We start from the raw sequence: 19,026 nt of genomic DNA, 5'->3' as shown, positions 1-19,026 counted from the left end.
GAGAGTTTCACACTAAACAAAGAACATGCCAGGTCAAGACAACAGTCTTTGAAAGTTCACACAAGCGAGCTTGCATAGAAGTGACACTGGAATGCAGTGTCAGTTGCCATTCATATATTCCTGCATTGTTGACACATCAACAGTTACTTCCTACATTACTGATACAAATTAATATAGTCTCCTGTACTATATTACATTGTGGAGATTCATATGTAACAAATTCTTGAATGTTGATCATCAATCTGGGACACTTATTGAGTGCGATCAATAGAAGAGCTAGTGAAGATCCAAATAAGATCATAAAGTAAGTGCTTAAGTGTGGAGATGTGCATCAGATTCTGATGGTACACCATAAGGTAGATGTTATGCATCATGGAAAGTTTAGTGTTAAAATTCTAAGTATAAATTCCAAGAAGAGTCATGTAACACATTACTATCGCTCATGTACTATATCTTTGAAAATATCTGCGAGGGGAAGTCAAATGAAACTGAACACCTGCCACAACAAGACGATGGAATGGCTCTAGTCAAAAGTGATCACCTCACATGTTAAGATGTTTATCCCATTGGGAGACAAGGCAATCAATTCCTGGCCCATAGAACGCGGTCAGCCACTAACGGATCCACAACCGCACCCACTCTTGTACTTCCTCGTCCGACTAAAACCAATGCCCATATAGGTCTTTCTTCACCATCAGTGAGAAAATCTATGGTGAATGATCTGGGCTGTAGAGAGGATGAAGGAGTGTTACCCCACCAAATAGCGACTCTAATGATGACTTCAGAAATATAATACAACCCCCTACCTATCACTAACATCGCGATTGTGAGGACAATAGCAGAATAATTACAGCACGCACAGAGGCATTCAGTCTAGTGTTGCCACAAGTTCTGGAAATCAGGGAATTTCAAATGTGTCGGTGAAATATCAGGGAATTCCTACCACTCCTCTCAGCTTGCAGTGAGTGCTGCCACCACTTCTTGCCACTAGCTTAGCAGCTGCCAACAAGAGGCAAGGAGGCATGAGGAGTGGTTTGTTTGGATCTGATTCTCAGAGATTGTTGATGCAGCGGCCAGAGACGGCGGTCATGTTTGCACAAGTTGTGTCTGAGTGTGTGAATATGTGTGTGCTCTCGTTTTCTGTCAAAGACTGTGACTGAAAATTTAGTAAGTTGCAACCTATCCCCATTAGTACTGATTCTCAGAGTATTTGCACAAGTTATCTATTGCATGGATTGATCACAGCAGTCTCATTTCATCAACATGGCTTCTGTGACACACGAATAGCTGACCTCACGAGTGGATTTCCGCAATGGGCCAAAACTGCAGGCCATTTCTTTGAGTATCCCTAATGGATCGGGCCTGCCGCTCTGAAGCCCATTGTTTCCCACTAATGTGCAGGTCCTGCCTGTCAGATCTAGTCTCGTAGATCTGTCCATAGGTTGGATCTGAGTTTGTGTGGCATAATGCGGTGGATTTTTGTGGTTTATCCACGGACACAGGACCAAGGTGTTCCTCGACAGACCAGAGGCCTCGGGTGATGGATTTAAGGAATTGTGACTGTCTCACAGCAAGTACATTGTACAGTGCGTCATTATATACACATTTTATTTATTGTAGTACATTTTGGCACTTCAAAAGTACCTTATATATTAGAAAGTACGGACGATAAGAAGAAGAAAATTGTAGCAGTCGCTGGCATTGTTTATGCTATGTACTCGTATATTTCTTGAAAGAAAAGTCACACAATACCTGTAAAATAATAGACATAACACAGTGGGTAATAAATGACAATAACAAACATAGTAAAACCAACATTTTATTGGCAGTCACCTATAGTGCCTTATACACTTCTTTCAAGAGGCCTTTTTTCTGAGGTTATTTTTGATATTGGTATTTTAAATCTTTTGTGTGAAATGTGTGTTTCTTTCACCCAGTGTGTTTTATTGAATTAAAATGATGACAGTGGTCTTAATGAAACACAGCTACCATTTGGCTTGCTTTCTCCATCTAAAAACAGTTCATTACAAAAGATGGTGATGTTAGTACAAGATTTTTGCTCACACGGGGGAGAAATACAGAAGTCCATACATTATTTTGTCAACTTATGTCTTTACTTACCTTTGAGATCCAGAATTTCTCAGGGAAAAATGCTAAAACTTGTATGAAAATCATGGAAAAATTAAGGGATTTCACTTCGGGAAACTTGTGGCAACCTGGCAATCATTCTTCCCGTGCCCCACATGTGAATGGTATGGGAAGAAACCCTAATAAGTGGTATGTGCCGTGCACTTCACACTGGTTTGCAGAGTGTAAATGTAGATGTAGAGGCAGATACAGAATTGCTGAAGTGTAGCATTTTTCTGATTGAGGGTACGAGGGCAGACATTATTGTGCAACTTTGACTGCTGGACTCCTGTGCTCATCAGGTTCCTCAAGTGTGGAACCACAGTTAGTGTGCAGTGCTGTGAAGGCACTTTGCAGAAATTGCAATGCACCATAAAGCTGCAACGCCCTTGAATGCTATCAGATGGTATCATTGTATTGTACTACAATGCTTGGCCAATCATACGAAGACTATGCTTCAGTAATTTGGTTAGGAAACTCTGTAACACCCTCCACACAGCTCAGATCATTTACCGTGTGATTGTTAGTGACTGAAGAAAGACATGCATGGACATCTGTTTCAGTCGGATGAGGAAATGCAAGAGTGGGTTGATCCGTCAGCGGCTGACCACATTTTATGAACAGGAATTGGTCATCTTGTCTCCCAGTGGGATAAATGTCTTATCACTTGTGGTGATTACTTTTCAGTGGAACCGGTGGATGTTTGATTTTTATTTGACTGCCCCTTATACAGTGGCAAAATCATTTAAATTAGAGCTCGTACAGAGGCTTAGTGACAGTTGTTGTTCCCACTTGGAATTTGTGAATGGAGGAGTAAAGGGAGGAAGTGGTAGTAATATTAGTGTACCCTCTACCACACCCTACCTTGCAGAGTACAAGCACATATGTAAATTTCATTGTGTACGTAGTCTACCAGAGTTAGAAAAGTGGCTGAGAAAAGTGAGAAAGATGTCCAAAGATCAGTCAGTGACCAGGTGTTGCCGAAAGTAAAATTTTTGAGGACACTGAAATAAATTATAATTAACATTATGAAGCAGAAACATGTGTTGTTCAACTTAAGAAGAACAAAACCAGAAAGACTAATATATGAATTGAAAAAATGTCAGATATTTAGTTTTTGGTGTTTTGAAGTCATTATATGATAAGGTGAAAGGTAAAGTTACTTTAGCTACAACCTTTCCGACCCCTCTTAGAAATTGGCACTGCAATTAGTTTGGGCAAACTCTTTGTCTTTAAATATGTCTGCTTGTGTCTGTATATGTGTGGATGGATATGTGTGTGTGTGCGAGTGTATACCCGTCCTTTTTTCCCCATAAGGTAAGTCTTTCCGCTCCCGGGACTGAAATGACTCCTTACCCTCTCCCTTAAAACCCACATCCTTTCGTCTTTCCCTCTCCTTCCCTCTTTCCTGATGAGGCAACAGTTTGTTGCGAAAGCTTGAATTTTGTGTGTATGTTTGTGTTCGTTTGTGTGTCTGTCGACCTGCCAGCACTTTCATTTGGTAAGTCACATCATCTTTGTTTTTAGGTATATATATATATATATATATATATATATATATATACCTAAAAACAAAGATGATGTGACTTACCAAATGAAAGTGCTGGCAGGTCGACAGACACACAAACGAACACAAACATACACACAAAATCCAAGCTTTCGCAACAAACTGTTGCCTCATCAGGAAAGAGGGAAGGAGAGGGAAAGACGAAAGGATGTGGGTTTTAAGGGAGAGGGTAAGGAGTCATTCCAGTCCCGGGAGCGGAAAGACTTACCTTAGGGGGAAAAAAGGACGGGTATACACTCGCACACACACACATATCCATCCACACATATACAGACACAAGCAGACATGTCTTTAAATATGTCTGCTTGTGTCTGTATATGTGTGGATGGATATGTGTGTGTGTGCGAGTGTATACCCGTCCTTTTTTCCCCCTAAGGTAAGTCTTTCCGCTCCCGGGACTGGAATGACTCCTTACCCTCTCCCTTAAAACCCACATCCTTTCGTCTTTCCCTCTCCTTCCCTCTTTCCTGATGAGGCAACAGTTTGTTGCGAAAGCTTGGATTTTGTGTGTATGTTTGTGTTCGTTTGTGTGTCTGTCGACCTGCCAGCACTTTCATTTGGTAAGTCACATCATCTTTGTTTTTAGGTATATTTTTCCTTCGTGGAATGTTTCCTTCTATTATAACCATATATATATATATATATATATATATATATATATATATATATAAAAAGAAAGATGATGAGACTTACCAAACAAAAGTGCTGGCAGGTCGATAGACACACAAACATACACACAAAATTCTAGCTTTCGCAACCAACGGTTGCCTCGTCAGGAAAGAGGGAAGGAGAAGGAAAGACAAAAGGATATGGGTTTTAAGGGAGAGGGTAAGGAGTCATTCCAATCCCGGGAGCGGAAAGATTTACCTTGGGGGAAAAAAGGACAGGTATACACTTGCGCACACACACACATATCCATCCACACATACACAGACACAAGCAGACATTTTCATATATATATATATAATAGAGGGAAACATTCCACGTGGGAAAAATATATTTATAAAGAAAGATGATGAGACTTACCAAACAAAAGCGCTGGCAGGTCGATAGACACACAAACAAACACAAACATACACACAAAATTCTAGCTTTTGCAACCAACGGTTGCCTCGTCAGGAAAGAGGGAAGGAGAAGGAAAGACAAAAGGATATGGGTTTTAAGGGAGAGGGTAAGGAGTCATTCCAATCCCGGGAGCGGAAAGACTTACCTTAGGGGGAAAAAAGGACAGGTATACACTCGCGCGCACACACACACAAATATCCATCCGCATATACACAGACACAAGCAGACATTTGTAAAGGCAAAGAGTTTGGGCAGAGATGTCAGTCGGGACGGAAGTACAGAGGCAAAGATGATGTTGAAAGACAGGTGAGGTATGAGCGGCGGCAGATTGAAATTAGAAATTAGCGGAGATTGAGGCCTGGCGGATAGCGAGAAGAGAGGATATGCTGAAGGGCAAGTTCCCATCTCCGGAGTTCTGACAGGTTGGTGTTAGTGGGAAGTATCCAGATAACCCGGACGGTGTAACACTGTGCCAAGATGTGCTGGCCGTGCACCAAGGCATGTTTAGCCACAGGGTGATCCTCATTACCAACAAACACTGTCTGCCTGTGTCCATTCATGCGAATGGACAGTTTGTTGCTGGTCATTCCCACATAGAACGCTTCACAGTGTAGGCAGGTCAGTTGGTAAATCACGTGGGTGCTTTCACACGTGGCTCTGCCTTTGATCGTGTACACCTTCCAGGTTACAGGACTGGAATAGGTGGTGGTGGGAGGGTGCATGGGACAGGTTTTACACCGGGGGCGGTTACAGGGGTAGGAGCCAGAGGGTAGGGAAGGTGGTTTGGGGATTTCATAGGGATGAACTAAGAGGTTACGAAGGTTAGGTGGACGGCGGAAAGACACTCTTGGTGGAGTGGGAAGGATTTCATGAAGGATGGATCTCATTTCAGGGCAGGATTTGAGGAAGTCGTATCCCTGCTGGAGAGCCACATTCAGAATCTGATCCAGTCCCGGAAAGTATCCTGTCACAAGTGGGGCACTTTTGGGGTTCTTCTGTGGAAGGTTCCGGGTTTGAGGAGATGAGGAAGTGGCTCTGGTTATTTGCTTCTGTACCAGGTTGGGAGGGTAGTTACGGGATGCAAAAGCTGTTTTCAGGTTGTTGGTGTAATGGTTCAAGGATTCTGGACTGGAGCAGATTCGTTTGCCACGAAGACCTAGGCTGTAGGGAAGGGACCGTTTGATGTGGAATGGGTGGCAGCTGTCATAATGGAGGTACTGTTGCTTGTTGGTAGGTTTGATGTGGACGGACGTGTGAAGCTGGTCATTTGACAGGTGGAGGTCAACGTCAAGGAAAGTGGCATGGGATTTAGAGTAGGACCAGGTGAATCTGATGGAACCAAAGGAGTTGAGGTTGGAGAGGAAATTCTGGAGTTCTTCTTCACTGTGAGTCCAGATCATGAAAATGTCATCAATAAATCTGTACCAAACTTTGGGTTGGCAGGCCTGGGTAACCAAGAAGGCTTCCTCTAAGCGACCCATGAATAGGTTGGCGTACGAAGGGGCCATCCTGGTACCCATGGCTGTTCCCTTTAATTGTTGGTATGTCTGGCCTTCAAAAGTGAAGAAGTTGTGGGTCAGGATGAAGCTGGCTAAGGTAATGAGGAAAGAGGTTTTAGGTAGGGCGGCAGGTGATCGGCGTGAAAGGAAGTGCTCCATCGCAGCGAGGCCCTGGACATGTGGAATATTTGTGTATAAGGAAGTGGCATCAATGGTTACAAGGATGGTTTCCGGGGGTAACAGACTGGGTAGGGATTCCAGGCGTTCAAGAAAGTGGTTGGTGTCTTTGATGAAGGATGGGAGACTGCATGTAATGGGTTGAAGGTGTTGATCTACGTAGGCAGAGATGCGTTCTGTGGGGGCTTGGTAACCAGCTACAATGGGACGGCCGGGATGATTGGGTTTGTGAATTTTGGGAAGAAGGTAGAAGGTAGGGGTGCGGGGTGTTGGTGGGGTCAGGAGGTTGATGGAGTCAGGTGAAAGGTTTTGTAGGGGGCCTAAGGTTCTGAGGATTCCTTGAAGCTCCGCCTGGACATCAGGAATGGGATTACCATGGCAAACTTTGTAAGTTATATATATATATATATATATATATATATATATATATATATATATATATATATATATATATATATATTTTCTCAGTCATACGTGTGAAGGGTTCCAGACTGACTGGCAGTACACAAGAAGTATTCAGGTGGATGTTTTGTAAGCCACCCTTTGCATTGTGAATTATAGTTCTTCGGCACTATTCTGGAAAATCTCATCCTTGCATCTGCATGTAGAACTATAGACATACGGATTACGTATGTCTAGTGTGGTACGTTTTTCTGTATGTACATTGGTACTGGTAACAGCTTTTTCCTGCCCATCTTAGCCTGCATGGCACCCATACTGAGCACTGAGGAGAAAAATATTAAGCAAATTAATTTACTTAAAAATAATTTGTTGACTGTAGTTAAACTTATCAAGGATTAGGAATTTCTTGATAATAAATTGTGTTTTTCATAAACTAATTGTACTATCAGCAATAACCAAGTTATGTGTTGTGTTTCATTTTGATTTTATTATTTTTAGCTTGCATATCCTTGGTAGCAACTCTTCTCCTGCTAGTTTTGATAGTGGTTGTGAGGACTGTGCTAAAGTTCTTGTTTGATTACACTAAAGTGTGGTCATTTTAATACATCTGCTATATGCAAGGTTTTTGTAAAAGTTTGTTGTCATAATATGCCACCTGATAATTCACTCTTTGCTTTTCAGGAGAAACATTAATTAATAATAGTTACTACTTTGTGAGTGGTCTCCCTTACTGCTAAATGATTTACATTACTATTAATATGTCTTCTTTCATTATTTTTTTCATTGTGTTTTTGTTTTACTTTTTGGTCTGTATTTATGTCTACCCTCTCCACACACTCCCCCTCTCCTCCCAGTCATTAATTGCACTATTTGCCCCCCCCCCTTGAGGCTAGCATTGTGCTTACCAGTGTGCAACCTGGACCAACCTCCTGCTCTCTTCAACACCTCCCCCATAGTCTTGTGGTCTCCCCTCATCCTCGCAAATAGGTGGGGGCCCTTTCAACGTTCTGCAACCTATCCCTCTCACCAACCTGAGCAAGGACCGAATAATCCCAAAATCTAGGACAGAGCTATGTGCTTTTATATGTGTCTGTTGGCAGTAATGAACATTTCGCCTCCTGAAGCCAAGTATTGCCCAGCAATACTATCTTAGAATTTAAATGGTGGGAAAGAATATCATTTTTTTTAATCAGTTCTAATACTGCACACATAAAAGGAAAGCAAGGAAGATTGGTATTTATTGCCCTATTGATGATAAGGTCATTAGAGATAGATACATAAAGGGAAAACATTACTTTGTATTCAGTTCAACATTGTGCCTGGTATATTTCCATACCACAGTGAGGTCAGAACAGTCGTAGTTTTCCAGTATAGTTGTATGAATCTGTGAGAAAATTGAAGTATTTGCTAGACATTGGGAAAAAAGGAATGTGTTAGTTTTCATTCCTAAAATAATTTATGCAACAATTTTTTATATGTTGATTTTTTTCCCCCTTCTTTAGATGATTATTATGAAGATTGTATGCATTGCACTGATGGAAGATGTGTGCAGGACTTAACAGTGTGCAGTATGTTTTCCTGTTCTGGAAAACCAGGAGCTCCGTGTATGGGAGATAGTTATGGCTGTTTCAATGAAACTCAAAGGTGTAATGGAGAGCTAGATTGTCAGTCTGGCCGAGATGAGGAAAACTGTCCCCGTCATAAGTGCTCTTCAGATGAACGACCGTGCCGTTCTGGACAGGGTTGTTACACATTTGAACAAGTGTGTGATTCAAAATCTGATTGTGCTGACAACACTGATGAAACTAACTGTGGTATGTAGTTGTGGTATTTACTAATTGAAATTCACTTCTGCTTTTTCTGTTTTTATTTCTTGAGGAAGACACTATAATCTCTTATCAGTAAGTTGCAGTAAAAATTTTGACCACTGTTGATATTGTCGCATACAGAATCTATTACCAAGTTAACAATGCCATAGTGTGTGACTGGATTACTGGATTCATTTAGAGCTTGATTTTGTAATTTTTCTTGATGGAATGCTTGTTAATTCATTTCTTTATAGACTTTTAAATAAGCTTATAAAAGTTGTATTGTTTCAAGCTGTGCTGCATGCATTGTGGAATACTAGTTAGGATCGCTGGCTGGGTGGTGTGATGCAGGTCACCAGTTTGTATATGATCACCCGCAAATAGTTGCTATTTAGTATTTATCATTTCTGGAAGGTTCTCAAAATTTCTTATGTTTTTTGTGAAAACAAAGTTACCAATATCTCTGTGGAACTTTGACAGTCGAATCCAAGTCGTGAGTTGTATTACATGTGTCACTTTAGTATAAAATTTTCTAGAAATTTATCTCTCCTGTTTTACAGAATCATGCTGCAGAATGAGCTTCACAATTTGTGGAAGGTTGCTTGAGCCTTAAATTATCCCCAGTGACTGAAGTGAGCTCAACAAGGCACTTTTCAAAGGGGGCAAGAGAACTGAATCACCACTACCTTATCCTTTTAATGTCCTTATGCTGCAAAATCCTGAAGCCTGTACATTGATGCAGCTCTTGTAAGCATAAGCGAGTCTTGTGAAAAAGAAACCTACCTGCTTTTGCGTGTGCGCAGATAGTGTACAAGAGCGTGGTACTTCAAAATACACTTACCTTCATACTGCATACTATCATGCCAACTCATGGACTGGAGCACTTTTTGTTAGTAACTTCAAAATGCACACTCAGTGCATTCTCCCCACAATTAGAGAATATCAAGTGCTTTAATTGTAAAAAGAGTTTGTATCAATAACTAAATAAGAAGTTGAACCACCATTTAAAATAAACCTGTCTTTATTTGGAAATGCGGTGGCTTCATAAAGCATTATATTACAAAATAGCAATTCTGTAAATTCACTTGTATGTGGCACCAAAATAATGTCATGCATGCACCTATCCATACACGCTTTTATCAGCACTAATGAGGCGCCAAAAAATTATATAACGTGTTGGAATAAGGCAAAGACCAAAGGCACTGAACACAATAAACGGCTTATCTGCCATGCAGGATTTACGTATTAGCTGTGAAGAATAACATTGCAAATCAGGCTAAAACCCTTGAAAATTACTACTCATTAAACAAAGTTAAGAATTCAAGCACGTATTTGCTGATGCTAGTAATTGCAACCATGCAGTCATCAGAGATCAGAAAATATCGTCATGACGACACAGGCATGAAGCAGTATTTGAGAGATGTACCAGCATGTTGTGCTGTGTAGCCATCTTTAACACTTGAGGGTAACATTACATGAGAAGTTGGGTGGTTATGAAGTCAAAGCGATGCATAGAGTGTCCTTTTCATAAAACTGCATGTAAAATGACCACAAAATGCTGTTTTTGCCCCAAGATAACTTTTCGCCTTAATAATAACTTTTTGAAGCTGTTAGTGATATAAGCTGTCATATGCATGTCCACCACATGTACATTTCTCCCACGTACTCTGCCACAACGCTTTCTGCCTCAAAATGTGGATGTTGCACCTATATATCTCTTGCGATGCACTGTCATATGACAAAACTAAAATCCGTTTGTTCATCCAAAAAAATACCATTACAGCTACAAATGTCATATGAGTGCATTACCATTCCTCCCTTTTATCAGCTCCCAGCAGTGTGCTCAGAAAGTGTTAAAAACTTGCATACATGAAACAAAACTTTGACAAATGCGTATAGTTTCAGTTGTTGAGAGCAATGTTACCCAGCAAGCTCTTTGTCAGGAAAGCTTTAGGGCACTCGAAACTGGTGATGAATGTCTGGATATGATACCTATTCAGAGCTCTTTTGTTTCTTCGTTTGTTGTCATCGGTGTCAACGTACTGGCTGAAAAAATAGGGGGTGGACGTGTGGTACTGTCTTCTGTAAATGATGTAGCCGACAGATGCACAGTTGCATTTCACAGTCTTTTACTTTCACTTTTCACAACCCCCCAATAATACACAGTTATTTATGGCAAGTGCACTTTTGTTCTAACTTCCTGTAAGCCTCATTAATAGTTAGCAGGCGAACCATCCACATACTGCTACAATAGTTTACTGTTGAACAACGACCATTAAAAGCCTAACCACAAAGTTCACAGTTCTTGAAGAATGGAAAGGTACATATGGAGCAGACACTGTCACTGTTTTAACACATGGCCTAATTCTGTAACACTTATTACATTGTTAAGTTGATGCATTGTTGTTGTTCTAATCAACATAGGCTCTTCGTCTGGAACTCAGCCGTGGACTGACTGACTCATGACCAAAAATCGGGCCCTTATATATCAACTCAGTAATAGGTGCTGAAACTACACATTTGTTCTAAGTTTAATTTACGGAAATTAAAATTAAAAATTAACTCGTTCGATTAACTGAATACATCAAAAAATTGGTTCCTTTTAACAGTTTCTTCTACTACATGAGTTAGTCCAAATTATTTGTTTAAATCATGAAATTAACAAATTTAAGTATGCAAACAATACTTTTGACAAAACTGTTAATTACTTTGGAATTAATGAAGGGTTGGTTTTGCTAATGTGTTTTCGGATAGAGCCAAATAGATACTTTAAGAATACAATTAGTTATTCTCCAAATGTTTGTACTTAGTACAGACTTTATATTTTTTTATCCATCAAGAATAGAATTTAAGTTACGAAACAATTACTGATTTCACCCTATAACAACCGATACCAACTAGGAATAGTCAAAATAAATTAGAAAATCAAGTACATACATAAAACTAAGCACAAAATTAGATCTGGTGTTACATTCTTTAAAACTGAGGGCCAATCTTTCTCTTTTTTGAAAATACAGATTATTCTTACGTATGTTGTTGGTAATTGGTTCAAAAATGAAAAAAACGAATTTAAGTAGGCAGATGGCAAAACAAGAGGGGAAGAAAAAATATCCCAGCTTGCTTTGTCACATACTGTACCTGTGTGCAGGTAGTTTCAGATATTTCCATACATTCCATCTATTTTACTGTTTTATTGGTGTATACAGTCTTTCATATTTCTCCCAACCTTAATGCGCTTTCCTGAACAGCACAGCAGAAAATCTCATTGCCGTCAAACAAAATTCATTCTGACCCACTCCATTGCTAAGTTACTGTTTCTAATTACTTTTCATTAGCAGGGATCCTACTGGAATGGCCTGTCTCACTTTGCCAGACAGGTAAACTATAAGCTTAGAGTTAATGATGCATCCACTAAAACAATAAAATGTTTTCCTTTGTTCCTCCTCACATTCCTTACATAATTACAACTAAGTACACTCATTTCCTACCAGACTTTTGTCATTTCCTAAAGTCATTAGCAGGTGCAGTCCAGCTAAATTTCTTCCATTCAGAAATCACTATATCAGAAAATATAATTTTTGTACACCTGTAAACACATTTTATATCTGCTATTATAGTGTTGTTATCAGCAGCAGTAGTAGTGATGGGAAAAGTAGTAGAAATACTGCTAGTATCGATACTATTAATTCTCTGGCAGTAGTATTACATTGTCATAAGATATATGCAAATATTGTTGCAAATCATTTTTTATTCTATTAATACCATTTTATTACTATTTATCTTATTTAAATTATTGCCGTCTCTTAACAGCTAAGACGGCCTTGGTAGCCAGCGACTGTGCTCATGTATGTGTTAGTTGCATTTGTGTGCGTGCGTGCGTGCGTGCATGCGTGTGTGTGTGTGTGTGTGTGTGCGTGCGTGTGTGCGCGTGCGTGTGCATTGTCTAATTCCAATGAAGGCCTTTTTGGCTGAAAGCTTACTTGGTTAAGTCCATTTTGTTGTATCTAACTGTGACTCAGCCCCTCCACTGTATGGTGAGTAGCAACTATTCTTTTCATAATAAGCCATTGGGATGTAAAAAGAGCTATATGTGTAAAACACTTAACTGATGCAAGAAAGGACCTGAAGGTCCCAATTTGATCAGGTTGAATAAATAAATAAAATATATTATAGTATTTTAATTAACTTATGATTTTCACATTTAGTATCCTATCTCGTTTAGATCAAGATATTTAAGCCTTCTAAAATGTCTTTATTTGAGCACTGAAACTCAGAAATACCTAATTGGGTTGCACTTAGGCACAGTAACATATTGTGAAACTGGTCTAGTTTGTGACTGTGGGAGCCAAGGATAAGTGCAATATTGCTCAGATTTATTCATTTCTTAGTGCAGCAGTTAATAGCCATTCTTGTTGTATCCATAAGTAATATTTACAGTTTTCGATTATTTTATTTCATTTTTGTGAGAGTTCCAAACACAACTCTTAACCAAAGGGCCTTAGGAACTTTCCCTCTTTGATTTTCTTCATTGTTGTAATATTTGTTGAAGGTCAGTTTCCTGTAACAGTACTGTGCGCTTCTCAAAAGCATACAGAAAAATTGGCTTTGAAGATTGCAAACACTATTAAGCAAAAAACGTTTCCAGCATTTTTAAATGCTTGTCTTGTCTTATCGGTCTTGTAATCATGACGTCACTGGTAGCAACAACTATCTTTCTTCTTCTTCCCAAATTGAAATGATTTTATTTTTAATTATAATTGAATAAAAATGAGTTATTGACAATGAATTAGCTACTTTTACTACAAAATTACAAATCAGTATATTTATTAATTAACATTTCAATTTGATAATAAACACAGAATTTTAAAGCAAATTGCTGCTAGTGAGAATTGACACAGTGACAAATATATCGTACTGCTTTAGAAAACTGATGTCTAGCCACTGACTTTTGAATCCTGTACTTATGAAGAAAATCAAAGAGGGCTGAACACAAGGTCCCTTTGTAAGATTAAAAATTTTAACTGATTTTGGAATCAATTTTCTTATTATAGATGACACATGTATAGGAAGGCATAAATGCAGCGATGGTCGCGGATGTTATTCCAGTGTTGAACGGTGTGATGGAGTACACAACTGTATGGATAATTCTGATGAGGAAAATTGCTATAGAAGATTTCAGTGTGACGATGGAAATTATATACCACATTCTGAATGGTGTGATGGGCAAGAAAACTGTAAAGATGGAAGTGATGAACAAGGGTGTATCAAGGTAAATATAATTGGAATTTCATGCTTTACACAGGGCAGGATTTTAATATCTGAAAGAATGGGAAGGAGTGTATGTTGTTGTTGTGGTTTTCAGTCTGAGGACTGGTTTGATGCAGCATTCCATGCTACTTTATCCTGTCCAAGCTTTTTCACCCAGAACAACTACTGTAATGTACATCCTTCTGCAATTGCTTACTGTATCCATCTATCCATCTCTTGGTTTCCCTTTATGATTTTACACCCCCACAACACACACACACACACACACACACTTCCATCCAGTAATAAATTGGTGATGCCTTGGTGTCTCAAAATGTATCTCACCAACCAATCAGCTGATTGCGTGACATGGCTTCCCCATCTTCATCAACTTTAAGGAGATGTGTTGGTCACACCTCAGTGCTCTTCAGTGTCTCAGCAGTACCAATTGGGGCACTGACCACTCTGCTCCAATATGACTACACTGCATTGGTCCAGTCGTGTCTAGATAACAGGAGTCTCGCAGACCACTAGACATCACCTACGAGATCGTAGATGCTAGACCTAACACCCCGTTACGGTATTCGACCAACCCCGTGATCAGCCTTCTAGTGGATGCAAGGATTCCATCGTTGTGGGTTCTGTGCCAACAGCAGTTCGTTGCTTATGGGTTATGCATCTGCTGTTCCCCGGAGCACCCACTAACATCCCCTCTTTCCAGATACGGAGATCCACCTCCCGCAATGGCAACCCATGGTGCCTGCCTCGCCCACAGCTCTGTGTTGACGTATCACAAGGCCCAAAAGATTGGCTCATCCTGAGGCCACCTGCCACCAATTCTCCTCCATTCTTGGTGTGTTTTGGGTTTCAGAAGTAGGCCACACTGATGGCGTGATGATCGCCAGTCATGCTGGCTTGCTTACATTCATGTAGGATTTAATGAACTCCATTCCTTGCCAGATGTCTGCAGTATTTTCACTGTGGGGTTGGTAGCCATCTCTGTCCTTGACCATATTCGTTGCTGCACTGGTGAGCCCTTCCTCATCTGTTGGAAATCTTAGAACAGCTTACGAGTTATTGACCAGCGCAACCCTCACCGTCCCTAGGTCCTGACTCTCCAGGGTTCCTTTTTTAGCTTCGAACAGGGATGCTCAGGGACACCTGTCTCGACCCAGATCACATTGGGATCCCGAGGAATGAACTCACTGATAGGCTGGCCAAATTGGCTACCGACAAGGTCTTGAGATCAGTATTGTGGAATTGGACTTTTAATTGGTATTACGCCATCACGTACTAAGGATTTGGAATACAGAACGGTATACTCAGTCTTTGCCGAACAAACTACAGGCGATAAAAAACATGCCAAATTTGTAGGGGTCCTCCATGTGGGCCTCTCGCTAGCACTCCATTATCCTTGTCAGCTCTGCATCTGTCATACTTGGCTGACTCATGTCATCTCCTCCATCACAAGGATCCACCCCACTGTCATTGTGGCGCCCATTTGATGGTGGTCTGCATTTTGCTGGACTGACCTAATCTAGCAGCACTGCGGCGGCCTCATAATCTTCCTGACTTGCTATCCTGGTGTTAGTGGACAATGCCTCAGCAGTTGACCTGGTTTTACAGTTTATTCATGAAAGGAATATTTACCATTCTCTCTAAGGGAGGACACCTCAGCCTTGTCAGCACCTTGAGGGGTTGGCAGGATGCTCTGTTGTGTCCTCTGTCCCAACAGGCTGTCTGGACTTGGTGGACTGCCCCAGTCCTCACCCTACTGGCTCTTTTTGCTCTTCTTCCCCCTTCTCCCATGTTCTGTCTCACTTGACATTCTTTTCTGTTTTCCTGTGCTTCTCTTGCGCTGTCTGTGTCACTAGTCTTTCCTGGATATTGCTGAGTGGGATGCCTCTGGTAAGCAGCGGGGGAGGGGGGGGGGGGGGATGTCCCCCCTTGCTCTTTCTGTGTTGGGGAACTCGGCCACCTTTCTTCCTATCCCCCCCCCCCCTTTTCTTCTTCCTTGTTCCTTTCTGTAGGCTTTGTTGGCCTTTGGCAGACCTTGGGGGCTTTCTTTCCTTGGGTTTTGTGGACTAGGCCTTTCTTTGGTGTGTAGTTTTGTTGACTTGTGTGTTCCAAGTACGACTTCATGGGTTTGTCGCTTTAATCATTAAGCCAACCAACCACCCATCAACATTAACTGAATTTTGACATCTGTCATCCTTTCCACACCAAAAAATCTCTCTTATATAGTGTGGCCACACATGGACAATGCATCTGCAGTGACAAGAATTCCATAGTCCAGTATGTGAAGGTCTTATTAAGGTCTTCAAAGGCTGTCAGTATAACCCAGACCTGATCCAAACAGATTTCCTCTGCCATACCCTCACAATCCTCCAACAATCTCCAATAACCAGCCGCACTGAAACTCCCCTATCACCCAAAATTGCTATTTTTTGTTGTGCGCAGAAATGAGGAACATCTTAACATACAGCCCTTCCCATCTCTCCTGAAGTTGTATTCCACCACATTTCCAATCAATACAATAACATAGGCCATCCTTATGACATGCCAACTCCCAGCCCCTTGCCATAAGGGCCATATCCCTGAGGAAGACCCAGATAAAAGACCTGTCTGATACACCACCCAGCACTTTGTTCTCCAGTCCCGTCTCAGGCTTATCTTATCCAGTCAGAGGCAGGGCCTTTAGTGGATGCAGTTAGGTATATCCATCTGCTCTGCTGCAATTTCTGCAAAGTATTTTATGCATGCAAAACCACCAGCCAGCTTCCAACCTGGCTGAATGGCCACTGACAAACTATGGCCAAAATCAGAAGTGACCAACTAGTGGCTGAAGACACGTCTGAGCACAATGTGCTCAATTTCAATGTTTGCTTCACAATCCTTGCCATCTAGATCCTTCCTCCCCCCCCCCCCCTCCCCCATTCCCATCAACAGTTGTCTGAACTATGTACATCGGAGTTGTCATTGCTACAAATCTTTTGTTACCATAATCCTCTTGGCTTCGATCTCCACTAGTGGCCTGCGCCTCGCCTACCTCCACCCTGCCCCAAGACTCTAACTTCTCCCCTCCTTTGTCTCCTCTCCCAGTCCACCTGACACAAGCCCTCATCACAGTCCAACTGCAGCCTCAGCACAGTGTACTGTGCCAGCACATTGTAGTCGTGTATATCCCTGTCGATAAATCAATGCCTCTCTATTCATTAAGTTGTGTCATTTACTCCTAAATTATTTACAATCTGCCAGGACGTTCCCTTACAACATAATCAAAGTTGTTCAATTATTTTCACAGTATTTATGATCAAATTTTTGGTACAAATTATATGACTTATCAACAAAGGCTATGTGGGAAGAGGTTGAGAGATGAACCAGTTTCCCATTAGCTATTCTGACAGTATCCAAATGTGATGAGAAAGCAAAATTGGTTTCGTTGCTCAGTAACAGTTCAGGTTGGATGTGTAAAAGTGGAATCTTTTCTGCAATTTCCATTATATGTTATCTTCTTTTTGGTTTCATAACATCTCTTAATTTCTTTGTTTTTGGTGTAAGATCATAATGTCCCATTGTTTCAAGTTACCACTTAATTTCTTAGGTGATTGGTAGATTCTTTGTTTCATAGTGCACCAGGAGACAAAAACAACATATTTGGAACAGTAGCACAAAAAATGGACTTGTAACACAAAACCTAGATCATGTAAAATATTTTCATGAGGAACATAGTCAAAAAAAGTTTACTTGTGTATTTATTTTCAATGTTTCAACAAGAACTCACAATCAAGTAGTTAAAATAATTATAGTGGTTTAACTTTTAATGCAACTGCTGTTTACTTTGTAAATTTCCTCATTATCAGCTAAGTGGAAGTACAGTAATAAATATAGATAGTGTAAATATACCAGTTTAATGTATACTTTGCTCTTCTTTGTAGTTTGCCCATGTTGTGGAAAGCAAAATATTTTAAATCAAAATGTCACTATTACAGAACTCCGTAATAGCAGCAGCTATAATGGGATCCTTGCTGTGCAGTTTATTGTTGGTGATTGCTGTCGGGTGCATGTGCCGTCTGTACAGTCTGCGCCTTGCTGTTACAAACAGTTACCGTATTCACCATAACAGTGGGAGCTTTTCTACCCAGCCACCAGTGCCACACCTCGACGAAGAGTTCTTCAATCGGGAACCACCACCAGCGTACAGTGTGGCAGTCAGTGGGTGCCCTTTACAGTGTGCAGCCACTCAGCCAAACAGTAGGCTGTTTGGCAATGAACACAGTATGATGCAGAGACATCAACATTTGAACAGCAGGCGCATGTCCCGCAGACATTCAAATAGGAGGAGGAGTCAGAGGAATATTATGGTCACAGTACCTCCACACTGTGATCCTAATGTCACGCTCGGTTTGCAGTCCCAAACTGTGACACCAAATTATGCTGGTCTTACAAGCAGCCAGTTGCCAGTTCTCACTCAGTCTTCCGGTGCAGTATCGGGAGCAAATGACCCTGTTTTAGTTCAACAGGGTGAGGCAATACTACCAGCTGAAAACACAAATAATAAGTTAAATAATACAGTTAGCGGTGTTCCCCAGCCTGCAGCACTTGTGCCAAATCAGGTAGCAGAAAACTTGCCCCCTCACGCTCTTTATGAAACCTGTATTTTAAATATACCTGTAGTTCAAACTCCTGCAAGAACGGTTTCCCCATCTCATTCGTGTATAACATCTGCATCAGAATCTCCGAGCAGGAATAGTGTCACCTCGTCAACAAGTTTGCTTTCGTACCTCTCGGGTGATGAGGATGAACAGCTCTTAGTCGTTCCAGCTTCGTAACTTCCCCTCTTTCATCCTTTGGTTCATAAAATTGTATGCGTAAAGGCAGAAAGTTTTGAAGTAATATTAAAGTATAGCAGTTTAAAAAAAAGATGTTGTGTAATTGTGGTTCAGCTTTGTGTATTTGATTGGTATATGAAGAGAAAAGTAAATGAACCAATTAGCTTATGTGCTTGAGTTGTGTGTGCCTTTTGTCCCATCGAAAAATCATTTGTGTAAGCTGGTATTCATACTGTTGTCATAAAGATTTATGTTTAAATGTGTGACCTGTCCCTGGTTCAGTTATTGTACATTAAAATGAT

At 40.7% G+C, this 19,026-nt stretch overlaps 1 protein-coding gene across 4 annotated transcripts in view; it reads left to right on the top strand.

Moving 5' to 3' along the window:
• Positions 1-18,815, top strand: part of LOC126088153 (low-density lipoprotein receptor-related protein 3-like) — a 108,125-nt gene extending 89,310 nt beyond the window's left edge. For 3 of the 4 annotated variants that reach the window (XM_049906272.1, XM_049906271.1, XM_049906270.1), the window contains exons 6-8: positions 8,340-8,651; positions 13,697-13,914; positions 17,885-18,815. In XM_049906272.1, coding sequence (XP_049762229.1) covers positions 8,340-8,651; positions 13,697-13,914; positions 17,885-18,724 — 1,370 coding nt within the window. In that variant the 3' untranslated portion in view covers positions 18,725-18,815. The remainder of the gene's footprint in view (positions 1-8,339; positions 8,652-13,696; positions 13,915-17,884) is intronic. The other variant, XM_049906273.1, reaches the window with a different exon arrangement.
• The last annotated feature ends 211 nt before the right edge of the window (positions 18,816-19,026 follow it).

This window comes from Schistocerca cancellata, chromosome 6 (assembly GCF_023864275.1).
Source record: "Schistocerca cancellata isolate TAMUIC-IGC-003103 chromosome 6, iqSchCanc2.1, whole genome shotgun sequence".
In the NCBI taxonomy this organism is placed as follows: Eukaryota; Metazoa; Arthropoda; class Insecta; order Orthoptera; family Acrididae; genus Schistocerca; species Schistocerca cancellata.
This window is presented reverse-complemented; position numbering and strand designations above follow the sequence as displayed.